This window comes from Salvelinus namaycush, chromosome 1, assembly GCF_016432855.1.
Source record: "Salvelinus namaycush isolate Seneca chromosome 1, SaNama_1.0, whole genome shotgun sequence".
NCBI lineage: Eukaryota > Metazoa > Chordata > Actinopteri > Salmoniformes > Salmonidae > Salvelinus > Salvelinus namaycush.
Window position 1 is genome coordinate 15,157,194 of NC_052307.1, and position 16,392 is coordinate 15,173,585.

At 44.7% G+C, this 16,392-nt stretch overlaps 1 protein-coding gene across 2 annotated transcripts in view; it reads left to right on the forward strand.

Moving 5' to 3' along the window:
* The window catches only part of rapgef1a (Rap guanine nucleotide exchange factor (GEF) 1a), a 45,094-nt gene that overhangs the window by 13,843 nt on the left and 14,859 nt on the right, over window positions 1-16,392 (forward strand). For both annotated transcript variants that reach the window (XR_005477101.1, XM_038995439.1), the window contains exons 2-10: window positions 550-695; window positions 935-1,113; window positions 1,651-1,807; window positions 2,243-2,331; window positions 2,469-2,627; window positions 5,247-5,373; window positions 5,788-5,965; window positions 10,896-11,414; window positions 14,864-15,066. Coding sequence is in view for 1 of the 2 variants with exons in the window: in XM_038995439.1 (XP_038851367.1) it covers window positions 550-695; window positions 935-1,113; window positions 1,651-1,807; window positions 2,243-2,331; window positions 2,469-2,627; window positions 5,247-5,373; window positions 5,788-5,965; window positions 10,896-11,414; window positions 14,864-15,066 (1,757 nt within the window). In the remaining variant the exon portion in view is untranslated. The remainder of the gene's footprint in view (window positions 1-549; window positions 696-934; window positions 1,114-1,650; window positions 1,808-2,242; window positions 2,332-2,468; window positions 2,628-5,246; window positions 5,374-5,787; window positions 5,966-10,895; window positions 11,415-14,863; window positions 15,067-16,392) is intronic.

Consider the following 16,392-nt stretch of genomic DNA (forward strand, 5'->3'; position numbering starts at 1 on the left):
CTTTTGCCTGTACGGGTTGCTAAAGGATTCATTTGGGCCATGGCCTTCATGCAGTTGACAATGAAAAACAGGCAGATTTGTTTTATGTACTCTACAAAGTATTTTAGGTTTTGAGGGTAACCATTATTTCTATACAGTTGAAGTACAGTATATGTTATTTTTTATGAGGACAGATTACAAGGCTCTCACTCATATTATGCAGTTAAGGCTAATATGTGTACTTTGTTGGTGAGGTAGGCCTATCTATTATCTCACTCTGACAAAAATTATCTTTTGAGGAACACATGCACAAAATCGTCAGAGGATCTCTCCTATATTGATTGTTCTTCAGAATTGACGTGCTTACTATTTCTTATAGGCCGAAGTTCTGAACAAATGCAGTTGGGAGAGGTTGTGTTTCATGTAACATTAAATGAAACTTCCATAGTTTGATGTGTGGTGTCTCGAAAAGTGACTTTCTAACTAGTGTTCTCTCAATTCACGCTCCCTTGATTATGAATATTAGCGGTTCTTCTCTTAACTCTGCCTCTCTCTCTTTCTCCTCCTCAGACTCCCAACGCTCCCATTTGTCTTCCTTCACCATGAAGCTTATGGACAAGTTCCACTCTCCCAAAATCAAAAGGACACCCTCAAAGAAAGTCAGTAAGCCGTCTTTAGAACATGGTGTCAAGACTGCGGAGAAACCTGCTAACAAGGTGTGTTTAATGTATATATTTCTCCCTCTACATAGGCCTCAAGTTTTTGCTGTGCCCGTCTCAAAAATTGCAATTAGTTGTTGATTTATATCCTACAAGAAAACAGAGTGAGACTGTGAAGGCAGAGTGACAAACAAGACCTCATGTTATGCAATAATCGCACAACCAAGATGCCATTACTAAAAGTAATGCCATGCCAGCAAGTTCACGATTGCTGTCACGTTGTCTTACTTTTGCAGAGTCTGAGTCGGTTAGAAGAGCAAGAGAAAGATGTGGTCAGTGCCTTACGTTACTTCAAGACCATCATTGACAAGATGGCGGTGGACAAGAAGGTGCTGGAGATGTTACCAGGCTCTGCCAGTAAGGTCCTGGAGGCCATCCTGCCTTTAGTCCAAGTGGACGCAAGGATCCAGCACAGGTGAGTCTGGCCCAGGGGATATACAGTGCATTCGGAAAGTATCCAGACCCCTTGACTTTTTCCACATTTTGTTATGTTACAGCCTTATTCTAAAATGGATTAAATAGTTTGCTTTCCTCATCAATCTACACACAATACCCCATAATGACAAAGCAAAACATTTTTCTATAATGTATTTTGAAAAACCTGTTTTTGCTTTGTCGTTATGGGGTTATTGTGTGTAGATTGAGGGGGGGAAATGATTTAATACATTTTAAAATAAGGCTTTAACGTAACGAAATGTGGGAAAAGGGAAGGGGTCTGAATACTTTCCAAATGCACTGTATCTGGAGCTTGTTGGCCCATTGAGGGTTTTTAGACAACGCTTCAACCGTTACGAGACGAGATCCAGCCAAATGTCATTTTAAGGTTGCTGATTATGTTAGTTTTAAGGTTGAAATCATGAGGAACCTTCAAAGACTGATACAGAATTGCCAACCAACCATGGAGTGTTTTTGTCAGTCTGTTAGCCCAATCTTTCCTCTGGGGTGTTCACAGCTCGGGGGTGTCCTCCTGTCTGAACCGTGTGTACCAGAGTCTGGGCAATCTCATCCGTTGGTCTGACCAAGTCATGCTGGAGGGGGTCAACCTGGAAGATAAAGAAACCATCGTTACCGTCACCACTGTGATCAAGGCAGTGCTTGATGGTGTTAAGGTAACGTTAGCATACCAGACCGTCACCACTGTGATCAAGGTAGTGCTCAGCGGTGTTAAGGAAAGGTTAGCATACCAGACCGTCACCACTGTGATCAAGGCAGTGCTTGATGGTGTTAAGGTAACGTTAGCATACCAGACCGTCACCACTGTGATCAAGGTAGTGCTCAGCGGTGTTAAGGAAAGGTTAGCATACCAGACCGTCACCACTGTGATCAAGGTAGTGCTCAGCGGTGTTAAGGAAAGGTTAGCATACCAGAAAACAAGTAAACATGAAATGTGAGACATCGCAGATTATGTGTACCATTTAATGCACGTTATGGTTTTTGGGGAAATGGTAGCTAGCCGTGTACTTAGTACTCTCTCGGTAAGAGATGGTAAAAATGGCAATGAAGTTGTCTAGCATTTATTAACTGCACACGGTGATTGTCCACAGGAGCTAGTGAAACTGACCATAGAGAAACAGGAGCATCCTTCCCCCACGTCTCCTGTCAAACCAGTGCCAGTGGCGTCCCCACCCGAGAGGTGAGTGAGCCACGGAGGACATCAATACACTCCTCCACTAACCTCATTCTCTCATATGTTCAGTAAATATATATCAGACTTGATGGTAATTGTACAAGATGTAAAACAACATCAGTTAACAACTTGCATACCCACAGTGCTGCTGAGCTGCCTGCCAATGAGAAGGAGAGTCTGGACAAGAGCTCAGCCACATCCCAATCTATGGAAGTCCTGACTGAACCCACTGGAGAGGAGGAGGAGGGGGTGGTGGCCCCGCCAAAACCCCCTCTCCCTGGCCTCAAGATAGCTGAACACAAGTAAGAGCTCATTTCACGGAGATAGTGTCTGTTTCATAGCTTCAATATACAGTAGTTCATCAATGGAGCCCCCCTATCACTGGCCCAGACATGTCGCTTCAGGCAAGTCCAAGTCAAGTCTCCAGTATCTCACCTCTCTTTCTTCAAATGGCACAGAGCTGCATATCAATATCATGATCCACGCAGGATACCATTGCATTCTGCAGGATACCATTGCATTCAGACTTAATAAACTGCTTCGGAATGGGAAAAGTTTAACCCCTCATAAGATCATTTAATTGATTGCTCTCAGTCACAGCACAAGGCAGGGTCAAGTCTGCACTGAAGTAGATGCAGTAGCCAAGTCACAAATCACTGATTAGCCAAGACTCAAGTCCCCAACTCTGTATACTTGTTAGGCCTGCCGATAGCACAGCACACAGCTCTCTTGAAGCCAACACCAATTTATCAACTGAAAAACGTTCATTGTATACCACTCATCACATTGAATGTCCTTGGATTACAGACCAATGTGATTGCTGCTCGTCTCTTTACAAGAAGACGAGAGGTACAATAGCTGGGAAACTGTGTGTTATAAGTAGTCTTGATTCTTTAGAAAGCTTTATAGACTTTGAAGGGGGTAATAAAGGGAGGTGTCAGAAATTAGACTTCCTCTGGTGAGATAACTGTCACGGCACCATCTCTGAGGCTCTTTTCTTTTGGGAGAAACTGGGCTCGGCAGAGGCTGGCGAGTTTACGGCCAGAGAGTGACGACAAGGAATGGAAATGGACCAGATTCCAGAGCCCACCACAAACACACTGGACAGCAGCATATCCAGACACTTCTAAATACTTAAAGGCTCTTTGTCTTTCCTTCTGCTCCGAACAGTAGCTCTCTGAATTTCACTTTTCCCGCAGCTGGTGCGAGTAGCTCTCTGAATGTCACCTTGCCCACAGCAGGTACGGGTAGCTCTCTGAATGTCACCTTGCCCACAGCAGGTACGGGTAGCTCTCTGAATTTCACCTTGCCCGCAGCAGGTGTGGGTAGCTCTCTGAATGTCACCTTGCCCACAGCAGGTACGGGTAGCTCTCTGAAATTCACCTTGCCCACAGCAGGTGCGGGTAGCTCTCTGAATTTCACCTTGCCCAGAGCAGGTGCGGATAGCTCTCTGAATGTCACCTTGCCCACAGCAGGTGCGGATAGCTCTCTGAATGTCACCTTGCCCACAGCAGGTGCGGGTAGCTCTCTGAATGTCACCTTGCCCACAGCAGGTGCGGGTAGCTCTCTGAATGTCACCTTACCCACAGCAGGTGCGGGTAGCTCTCTGAATGTCACCTTGCCCACAGCAGGTGCGGGTAGCTCTCTGAATGTCACCTTGCCCACAGCAGGTGCGAGTAGCTCTCTGAATGTCACCTTGCCCACAGCAGGGTAGCTCTCGACAGCGGTCTGTGTGTCTTACGCAGGGGCACACTGCAGATTTTGTCGTTGTTCTTTTTTGTGGTAATTCGTTTTTATTTTTCTCCTCCCTGGGGTCTTGCCTTGTCACCCTCACCCCACTCCCTAACTGGCATAGAGTATATCCTCCACCTCTTCATCACCACAGCTGCCTGCCTGCCCTGCATCTTGTCATTGGGCCATCTGTGTGCACTGCGGTGTGGAAACAATTCAGTAGCTGCTGCTCTCTCCACCGCTATCTGTTTGTGGAGGGGGAAAAAGCAGCCAGGCAGTGCCCCGTGCACTGCACATTTTTCCCATTGTTCTGCTACTACAGAAAGCTCTCGGAAAGTGTCAGATATTGTATATTATCTCTCAACCCACCCAGGCCAGTGTCAGTGCAGTCTTTTCCCAACCTCCCTTCACCATACATACTACATAATACATACTACACTGTACACACAGAAGAAGTGAATCAGTCAGTGTACTGTGGCTAGGGCTGCATGCGTGGCTTTTGGAATACATTTACATTTACATTTAAGTCATTTAGCAGACGCTCTTATCCAGAGCGACTTACAAATTGGTGCATTCACCTTATGATATCCAGTGGAACAGCCACTTTACAATAGTGCATCTAAATCTTTTAAGGGGGGGGGGGGGGGGGGGTTAGAAGGATTACTTTATCCTATCCTAGGTATTCCTTAAAGAGGTGGGGTTTCAGGTGTCTCCGGAAGGTGGTGATTGACTCCGCTGTCCTGGCGTCGTGAGGGAGTTTGTTCCACCATTGGGGTGCCAGAGCAGCGAACAGTTTTGACTGGGCTGAGCGGGAACTGTACTTCCTCAGAGGTAGGGAGGCGAGCAGGCCAGAGGTGGATGAACGCAGTGCCCTTGTTTGGGTGTAGGGCCTGATCAGAGCCTGAAGGTACGGAGGTGCCGTTCCCCTCACAGCTCCGTAAGCAAGCACCATGGTCTTGTAGCGGATGCGAGCTTCAACTGGAAGCCAGTGGAGAGAGCGGAGGAGCGGGGTGACGTGAGAGAACTTGGGAAGGTTGAACACCAGACGGGCTGCGGCGTTCTGGATGAGTTGTAGGGGTTTAATGGCACAGGCAGGGAGCCCAGCCAACAGCGAGTTGGAATACTTTGCATTGATGGACATTGCACGCTGCTTCATATTTAAATGATGTCACCCTCTTCTCTCCTTCCAGTCCTCCTGCTCTCCCTCCAAAGAAGCGCCAGTCTGCCCCCTCCCCCACCCGGGTGGCAGTAGTGGCCCCCATGAGCCGCACCACCAGTGGCTCCAGTCTTCCCATGGGCATCGGCCTCCACAAACAGGTACAGTGACTCCAGTCTTTCATGGGCATCGGCCTCCACAAACAGGTACAGTGGCTCCAGTCTTCCCATGGGCATCAGCCTCCACAAACAGGTACAGTGACTCCAGTCTTTCATGGGCATCGGCCTCCACAAACAGGTACAGTGACTCCAATCTTTCATGGGCATCGGCCTCCACAAACAGGTACAGTGGAAGGAGCAGCTACACACACTGGGGCTGTGTCTGAAATGGCACCATATTCAGTATGGTGTACTACTTCTGGCCAGGCCCCATAGGGAATAAGTTGCCATTTTGGATTTTTCTATGTTTTACACCGGGGTGAGACATATATCAGCCATTTCTTGCACTGTTTCTTTTTTGCCGGCTTATGTATTTTTCCACTAAAACGTGTCTTGTCACCTCTCTCTGGTTGGCAGGCGTACGAGGTGGATGCTCTGCATCGGCGCTTCTCTGGGGGCAGCCATTACTACGGAGGGGAGTCGCCGCGCATATCCCCCTGCAATAGCATGGGCAAGCTGAGCAAGTCCGACGAGCAGCTGTCCTGGACAATGGACAGTGGGCAGTGCTCACGCAACACCAGTAGTGAGGCTCTGGGTGAGTACTCAAATGGGCGTCAAAGCTCGATCTTTAACCAGAGATCCATTTTATTTTTCAAATAATGTAAACTATTTGGTGGAATGTGCTTTGTGGCTGCCCGAACGGGCAAGTAAAATGTTGTATTTAAGACAACGTTAATTTGCTTTGACTTTAGTGTTCCATTTGTACATTTTACTTGCCCGTTTGGGCAATATTTCGTGTCACATTCACTCAATTCCATTCCAACCCCTCCCTCCACACGTGCTCAGTGCGCACACAAGCTCCTGTTAGGTCTACAGAAATAAATGCCTAAAAAAATATATCTGATGGGATACACAAGCTACATTCCTTGCCAAACGATGACAGTTTTATCACAAATTCAAAATGGACTGGTTGTTTGAAGTAGGAAAATGTGTTCCAACAACAAGCTGCAGTTTTTGAATAATTGCATCCCATCTATTTTCCGCTTAAGCTACTTTGCGAACTGCTAGTGCCATTTAGAATGAGACTTCCTCTGGACATAGACAGGTTCCCCCCTAAACATAGACAGGTTCCACACTGACAATATGCAGAAACATTAGTTTGACTAAGACAAAGAGCGTATTTTCATCAGAAACATCAAGCATGCAGTGGCAAGAAAAAGTACATTACCGTTCAAAAGTTTGGGGTCACTTAGAAATGTCCTTGTTTTTGAAAGAAAAGCACATTTTTTTGTCCATTAAAATAACATAAAATTGATCAGAAATACAGTGTAGACATTGTTAATGTTGTAAATGACTATTGTAGCTGGAAACGGCTGATTTTTTAATGGAATATCTACATAGGCGTAGAGGCCATTATCAGCAACCATCACTCCTGTGTTCCAATGGCACGTTGTGTTAGCTAATCCAAGTTTATCATTTTAAAAGACTAATTGATCATTAGAAAACCCTTTTGCAATTATGTTAGCACAGCTGAAAACTGTTGTGCTGATTAAAGAATCAATAAAACTGGCCTTCTTTAGACTAATTGAGTATCTGGAGCATCAGCATTTGTGGGTTTGATTACAGGCTCAAAATGGCCAGAAACAAAGGACTTTCTTCTGAAACTCGTCAGTCTATTCTTGTTCTGAGAAATTGGCAAGAAACTAAAGATCTCGCACAACGCTGTGTACTACTCCCATAACACAACAGCGCAAACTGGCTCTAACCAGAATAGAAAGAGGAGTGGGAGGCCCCGGTGCACAACTGAGCAAGAGGACAAGTACATTAGAGTGTCTAGTTTGAGAAACAGACGCCTCAAAAGTCCTCAACTGGCAGCTTCATTAAATAGTACCCGCACAACACCAGTCTCAACGTCAACAGTGAAGAGGCGACTCCGGGATGCTGGCCTTCTAGGCAGAGTTTTTCTGTCCAGTGTCCGTGTTCTTTTGCCCATCTTAATCTTTTATTTTTATTGGTCAGTCTGAGATATGGCATTTTCTTTGCAACTCTGCCTAGAAGGCCAGCATTCCGGAGTCGCATCTTCACTGTTGACGTTGAGACTGGTGTTGTGCGGGTACTATTTAATGAAGCTGCCAGTTGAGGACTTTTGAGGCGTAGCTATTACAGTGAAATAAATCCATTCTATTGTTTGAGGAGAGTGCACAGTTTTGAACATGAAAAGTTATTAATAAACAAATTAGGCACATTTTGGGCAGTCTTGATACAACATTTTGAACAAAAATACAATGGTTCATTGGATCAGTCTAAAACTTTGCACATACGCTGCTGCCATCTAGTGGCCAAAATCTAAATTGCAGCTGGGCTGGAATAATACATTATGGTATTTCTCTTGCATTTCAAGGATGGTAGTACAAAAAAAAATACACAAGACTGGTTGGTTTTTTCTTTGTATTATCTTTTACCAGATATATTGTGTGTTATTCTTCTACATTCCTTTCACATTTCCCCAAACTTCAAAGTGTTTCCTTTCAAATGGTCCCAAGAATATGCAAATCCTTGCTCCAGGGCCTGAGTTACAGGCAGTTAGATTTGGGTATGTCATTTTAGGTGAAAATTGAAAAAAAGGGGCGGATCCTTAAATCCAAGGGATCACATACTTTCCCCAACCTGCACTGTGAATGTTTACACAGTGTGTTCAATAAAGACATGAAAATGTATAATTGTTTGTTATTAGTTTAAGCAGACTGTGTTTGTCTATAGTTGTGACTTAGATGAAGATGTTCTCAACTAGCCTACCTGTTTAAATAAAGGTGAAATAAAAATAATAAAAAACGATCAGATAACATTTGATGACCAATTTATGCAGAAATCCAGGTAATTCTAAAGGGTTCACATAGTTTTTCTTCCCACTGTATGCCTACTCACCAAATAGATGTCATGGCCATAATTCATCACTATGCAGTGTTCAATGTGGAATTGTTCATCCATTTTGAAAATTCCGAAGATTAAATCGAACGTCTGTATATCGAAAAGAAGACAAATGTTGGTTTGTAACCCTGAATTTTTTCTTTCATCTCAAACAAATTGAGTCCCGTTTCAAATGATCCCTCTTTGATAATAACTGCTCCAGGCATGAGATGTGCATCACTTCACACTGGCAACTTTATTCATTTGGAAAAATATTCAGTTATATTGTTTTATTACATCATGTTTTTTTTTACTATAAAATAGGTGTCTTGACTATGATAAGGGCTCAGGAAATAAGAGCGTCTGTCTACTAACTTAACAAAACAAGGCTATGCCATTACACAGCCATAGAGTTCTACAAGCAGGTTACTGCCTTTTTGAAGATTGTGTTTCACGATATAATATAATAACCAGTTGATATTGTTTTTTAAAAATGTTATCTTATATGACACTTGCTTTTTTATTGAGGCAATTTAGCTATTAGGATTTATTTGTAATGGTTATGATACATTATGTGCTGTTGCAATCTTATGACATCTAAAAAAAATGCGCACAAAAAATCCAGTGCGGGCCTTGTGTTCTAAAAAATAGTTTTTTTTCATGCGAGTGCTCGAACAGTCAAAACATTTCAAATGCTCATCCCTAACACACACACATGAAACTCACACACAACACAAACACGTATGAGTTACATGTTCCTGCACTGGCTTCACAGAGGTCTGATTAGAGAGGAGCTCATTAGGTAGAGAGGAGCCCATTGGTTTTCGAGAGGAGCCACTATGAGCCCATTGGTTTTCGAGAGGAGCCACTATGAGCCCATTAGTTTTCGAGAGGAGCCACTATGAGCCCATTAGGTAGAGAGGAGCCACTATGAGCCCATTAGGTAGAGAGGAGCCACTATGAGCCCATTAGGTTAGAGAGGAGCCACTATGAGCCCATTAGGTTAGAGAGGAGACACTATGAGCCCATTAGGTTAGAGAGGAGACACTATGAGCCCATTAGGTTAGAGAGGAGACACTATGAGCCCATTAGGTTAGAGAGGAGCCACTATGAGCCCATTAGGTTAGAGAGGAGCCACTATGAGCCCATTAGGTTAGAGAGGAGCCACTATGAGCCCATTAGGTAGAGAGGAGCCACTATGAGCCCATTAGGTAGAGAGGAGCCACTGAGCCCATTAGGTAGAGAGGAGCCACTATGAGCTCATTAGGTAGAGAGGAGCCACTATGAGCTCATTAGGTAGAGAGGAGCCACTATGAGCCCATTAGGTTAGAGAGGAGACACTGAGCCCATTAGGTAGAGAGGAGCCACAATGAGCTCATTAGGTAGAGAGGAGCCACTATGAGCCCATTAGGTAGATAGGAGCCACTATGAGCCCAGTCGGTTAGAGAGGAGACACTGAGCCCATTAGGTAGAGAGGAGCCACAATGAGCTCATTAGGTAGAGAGGAGCCACTATGAGCCCATTAGGTAGATAGGAGCCACTATGAGCCCATTAGGTTAGAGAGGAGCCACTATGAGCCCATTAGGTAGAGAGGAGCCACTATGAGCCCATTAGGTTTGAGAGGAGCCACTATGAGCCCATTAGGTTTGAGAGGAGCCACTATGAGCCCATTAGGTTAGAGAGGAGCCACTATGAGCCCATTAGGTTAGAGAGGAGACACTATGAGCCCATTAGGTAGAGAGGAGCCACTATGAGCCCATTAGGTTTGAGAGGAGCCACTATGAGCCCATTAGGTTAGAGAGGGGGCACTATGAGCCCATTAGGTTAGAGAGGAGCCACTATGTGCCCATTAGGGTAGAGAGGAGCCACTATGAGCCCATTAGGATAGAGAGGAGACACTATGATTCCAGCAAGAGAGGCCTGTCTCTTTGATTAGGAGCACCGTGGTCATCACGGGAATGAGTCAACACACGCAGGCAGGAGCTTTCTGTTCCTGCCACCTCCAACAGCACAGAGCATTGTTTACGAGCTGTGACCACCATCCTGTGAGCAAAGAGACAAGACTTCACCGAGGCTGCATCTCAATAGTCTTTAAGCAGCCACCTCTCCTTCATCTGCATCAGTCTGGAAACAGCATAGCAGGGAGGAGGGCAATATGGTGGATGCTTACTGGGAATTTGTTGAGGAGAGGAAGCCATGCGATGCTATTGAGATGCAGCCTCAAAAAGTCTAAGCTGTAATACCACGGCTGAAACCTTCTGGGACCGAAGACAAGAAAGTGATGGTTGTCAAGGCAATGAGAACGTTGCACCAAGTCATCAGGTGGCCCTTTTCTCAGTGGAAGGAGAAGCGAGCCATTTTGTGCCTTCTCCATTGTGATCAACTGACGTGTCATGGATCAGTTTCAAAACCAACCCTTTGTGAAATCCCAATATCCCACCTCACCCCCTAATGAAAATAGATTCTGCCAATGTGTTTGTTGTGCTCCTGAGTGTTTTTTTTAGAGAAAAGTACCTTTTATGCCAAAGTGACAGTGTGGCTTTGTTTTCAGTGCTCTGTGTGGTGACTCACCTGTCTCCCGTCTCTCTCTCTCTCTCTCTCCCTTCTCCCCTCCACAGACACCACAGACCACTATGACCCGGACTACGACTTCCTGCACCAGGACCTGTCCAGCCTGGAGCAGATGACTCCTGTGCCAGTGGGAGCGTGCCTCAGCCCCCTGCCTGAGTCCCACAGCGAGTCTTCCTCCCCCTGCCCTGGCCCCGGTCCGCCGCTGGCACAGCCCCACTTCAGCCCCCTCCAGGGCTGCTCCGTGTCCCCCCTCTACTCCCGCATGACTTACGCCCTGCCGCCCCCTGCCCTGCCGGAAAAGAAGCGCCGAGGTGGCGCCTGCTCGGGCTTTTCCGATGGCTCCTACTCGGGCTCCTCCTGGTGCGTTTCTTTTGAGCGCCACCCATCCCAGTACGACAACCTCATGGAGGAGGACCTACCGCCTGTGCCCCCCTTCCCCCTGTTCACGCCCGACATCTCGCCCCTGTGCCATGCCGCCGGGGGGTTTGTGTCCGAGTTCAGCAGCAGCGAGACGACAGACGTACCTCAGAGTCCACCGCCACTCCCTGAGAAGAAGAGCCGTCACAGTGAGTATCTGACGTCAGGGGCAGGCAGAAATAATTCATAAAAAGCCTTATACAATCTCTACTGTTACCAGGGTTTTCAAATTTAAGCTCCAAATACAGCGGATTAGGCTCCTTAGGTATGTCTGTAATGCACATGGAGGCCTACTGCTGTGCTATAATAATAAAACCACAGAATTAAATAGAACACATTATATTTTATCTCAGTGTAATGTTCGGGTCCCAAGTTTTTTTTCCAGTAGGGTGGGTTCAGACGAAACCTGGCACCCTTAAGGCGTCAGCAAGCTTCAGTTCGGCTGGCGCCTAGCCAAACTCGGTTAGGGGAACCGAACGATTGTACTCGCATGCTTCCTTAAAAGACCTTCGCTTGAAAAACAAGAAAAAAAGCACCAATAGTACTGTTTGTCCTTTTTGAGATGCCTTAGCCAGTATACACTTCCTCAAAATAGTTAGAATTAATCTAAGATAACTCAAGAAATCTGTCATTCATTTTGATGTTTTTGCCGAGGATATCTTAGATTATACATCTAAGATGTTTGGTGCAGTATTTTGTGAATGAAAAAGTGTGCAAGAAAAAGAGTAATCTCTTGTTGAATGACAGCAAAGACTTTATTGAAGAATCCATACTGTTGACCAATCACTGACGAAGGGGCGTAGACTTCTATGGGGTCAATTTCACGCCATATGTTTTGAATTCAAAATAAAATAAATCGTGAACATGAAAAATAAAGTTGAGAATGTAAACATTATATTTTCGAGGACGAAATAATGGATGTTGAAATCAAAAACCCAACAATTGAAAGCAAAATGTATAGAATTGTAAACAAAAATAAGACCTCAAACCCCAAAAACTTGTAAGCAAATAATTTTAAAGCGAAAGCAAAACTCTATGACAAATGATACTTTTTTTTTTTTTTTTTTTACTAATGCAAAAATCGTTTTCGGTTCAACTTTCCCAGCAACCAATCCTATTGAATAGATTTTGCCTCCGCTCTTGCCTGAATGTACTACCTTTCGGTTACGCTACTCGTATCTTTGCTTTCACTGCCAGTCTTTTCGATTGCGAGTTTAGGCATAATTTTCCCGTGAAGGGCAAGGTTTAGAGGCAGGCGTAGTTTAGGAGTGACGGTTCGTCTTAACCCAATCAATGAACATGAATTACCTGTCGCACAACATTCAGCGCAGGTGTTGGTAACTGGTTCGCCATACACCTGCGCCAAACTTTGTGCAACAGGTAATTCATATGTTTACCTAAGTAGTTAGATGGTTTGTTATTAAATGTATTAGATAGGCATGCTTCTAATATCCGTACATTATTGACCCGTGACTGACAATTATGAAGTCCATTAGCTAACACCCTAAAACTAGGTGACGTCCGACCGTCTACTTAAATAGGCAATAGAAAAAAAGCCTGTCTATCATGTTCATTGATTGGACCATACGTCAGGACTACCGGGCATGATGACTCCTTGCTGTCCCCAGTCCACCTGGCCTTGCTGCTATTCCAGTTTCAACTGTTCTGCCTGCGGTTATGGAACCCCTACCTGTCCCAGACCTGCTGTTTTCAACTCTTAATGATCGGCTATTAAAAGCCAACTGACATTTATTCCTGATTATTATTTGACCATGCTTGTCACTTATGAACATTTTGAACATCTTGGCCATGTTCTGTTATAATCTCCACCCGGCACAGCCAGAAGAGGACTGGCCACCCCTCATAGCCTGGTTCCTCTCTAGGTTTCTTCCTAGGTTTTGGCCTTTCTAGGGAGTTTTTCCTAGCCACCCTGCTTCTACACCTGCATTGCTTGCTGTTTGGGGTTTTAGGCTGGGTTTCTGTACAGCACTTCGAGATATTAGCTGATGTACGAAGGGCTATATAAAATAAACTTGATTTGATTTGATTGGGTTAAGACAAACCGTCACTCCAAAACTAGCGGACCAATGGAGACTCATCGTCTACGCCTCCCTCTAAACTTCGCCCTTCACGGGAAAGTTATGCTAAAACTCGCAATCGGAAAAAGACTGGCAGTGAAAGCAAAGAAACCGACTTCGAAGCAAAGATACGAGTACCGTAACCAAATGGTAGTACATGCAGGCAAGAGTGGAGGCAAAATCTATTCAATATGATTGGTTGCTGGGAAAGTTTAACCAAAAACGATTTTTGCATTCGTTTTCTAAATTCTTTGGGTTTTGCTTTTGATGTCTTATTTTTGTTTACAATTCTATACATTTTGCTTTCAATTGTTGGTTTTTGATTTCAACATCCATTATTTCACCCATCCTCGAAAATATAATGTTTGCATTCTCAACTTTGTTTTTCATGTTCACGATTTATTTTATTTTGAAATCAATACATATGGCGTGAAATTGATCCCGTAGACTTCGGCTACCAACTTCGGTTTGCCTCAAGAAAAAATGTGCGCCCGAACAGATGGGAAAAAACATACCCTAGTCTAAAACGTCATAATATATGCACAAACTCTTCCGAACTGTTTCGGCTGGGAAGCATTTGGACACCTTTATTGGGCAGGTGTGTCCGTCTGATACATGCTTGTAATCCCTGCAGATCTGCCATACTTATTATGTTCCTATAGGATTTGGTTGTTCCATCTTGCCCTCAACCCTCTGTCTGCTAGCTAGACCATCACAATGGGGCCAGCCATGTTGGATAGGACATGCTGCTGCTGCTGAATGAAGAGCCGTTGGGAGTTCCATGTGCTTCATGTTTGTGCTGCGGGCTGGCCCTGTGGGTGTGTGTGGATGAGTCCACAGCTAGGAGCCCTGTGTGCACACACACACACACACGGAGGCCTGGAGGTTTCACTTATGCCAGCCCTGTGAGCTCACATGAAATAATGCATTTGTTGATGGAATGTGTCAGTTAATAGAGGAGTGGACTCTCCCGGGTGTGCTGGAAATGAGCTTGTGCTGATTGGCCCTCTCAGCGTATGTGTTGAAGGGTGGCCATAACTATGTAGTAATCAGCACATTTTAAATGTTCAGTAGCACTATAAAGAGCTTAAAACCAGGACCAGCAGGTTTGGCCGCACTTGTGCCTCCGCTAGCCTGTTTATTTAGATTTTCAACAGCAGAGCACTGTTCTAATGACTAAATGGTCAGGGTTTCTACAGTGCTAGCATTGTCATCTCCCCCAAAATACGATTTTCTTGTTTTGAAATTGTATTTAATGCACACCACGACCATTTTTCATTTGACAATTTACAGGATTGGAAGTGAAGTGCTCCATTTAAACCAACGTTTGACATGTAGAGTTTCCTCCTCATCTAAACACTATAACAATGTGTAAACGGTTTGGGATACTCTGAAGAACACTGTCATTATCATCTGCAAGCGCATTGTCATTGTAATATCCCCTGTTTTTTTGGTCTGTGTTTGTGTGTGTCTGTGTGTGCGTGTGTGTGCGTCTGTGTGCGCACGTCTCACCCCCACAGTACTGAAGTACATGCAGTTTGTGGAAGACTACTCGGAGCCCCAGCCCTCGGTTTTCTACCAGATGCCACAGAGCAACAGCATCTATGAGCAACGCAACAAGCGCTTCCAGGAAGTCTACGGCTTCAACGACTCGTTTAGCAGCAGCGACTCTGTCCACGAGCCCCTCCCACCCCCGGCACTGCCACCCAAACAGAGGCAGCTGGTAAACTATAGCCCCTCACCTCACACTGAAGCCACACTGAGGCCTCACACTCACCAGTGTTACAACATGCAGTACGCCAGCCCATCCACACACCCATCACTTACCAAGGCTCAATACATATGTATTTCAGGAAACTAATTTTCTTATCATATTGTACCAAGTGTGTAGGATTGAGTGGTGAGTGAGTCCATGATGTTTTAGCCCATCTGTATACCATAGAAGAAGAAAAGCAGGGTGTTAAGTCCTGAACATCCAGAAGGCAAGCAGACTCTAGTGGTAACTCATCTCCAAACTCTACTTCAATACATAGAGAAAACATTTTAAAAGACATGTTTTATTGTCATATACACCGGATAGGTGCAGAGAAATGTGTTGCTTTACAGGGTCAACCATAGTAGTACGGTTCCCCTGGAGCAAATTAGGGTTAAGTGCCATCCTCAAGGGAACATAAGCCGATTTTCCACCTTGTCGGCTCGGGTATTCGAACCAGCAACCTTTCAGTTACTGGCCAAACGCTCTAACCAGTAGGCTACCTTTTGCATCAGAAAAAAACATCTTAACAACAAATACAAATCAGTGCAACGGTACAATTTAAATTACTACCACTTCTCAGTAAAATGTTTTTTTCCCCCGCCGGCATAAGACGATTGGCCTTTTGTACAGACTTGTCCTCCATGATGTCCCATCTTACATCCCACCACTGTACTAGAATTTGTTTTCATCATTTTGGCCATTTGTTATGTTTGTTTCAGGCCTCTGCAAGGCTGTAGTAGTTCACTTCCCAGATTATATTCAATGCCATAATCTCTCTACCAGACATTCATGGTTGGAAAAAGTCATTTGCTCTGCCAGAAAAAAAACATGAACCCAATATAAATGAGTCAATCCATGCTCAAGGTTTATCCATGATTACAGATCTTTTTAAGTATATCTGAAGCGGATCAAAATGTGAGAAACGAAAATGAAACATTTCTGCACATTTTTTTTTCTGTTATTTGACCTTGTGGATTACTGCATGCCCAGTTCATATTGGGTGAGGATTAAGACGAATCACAGAATCCTCTGGGGAGCAGGGAAATAAAACAATGATTGGTTTGAACTTAATCTATAGATGTAGGCAGGGGTGCAACTTTGATTTTAGAAGTGGGAGGGACATAAACATTTAAAAATGAAATGTATCCAGTCGGATAAACACACCAAACAGCCTACCAGACCGCTCTGAGGCTTCTGCATGGTCTTAAAGCACACCATTGCCTCGTTTTGTATCACATTCCAATGATAAAAGGGGTCCGAATGTGAGGGGGACATGTCCCCCGTCCCCAGTGA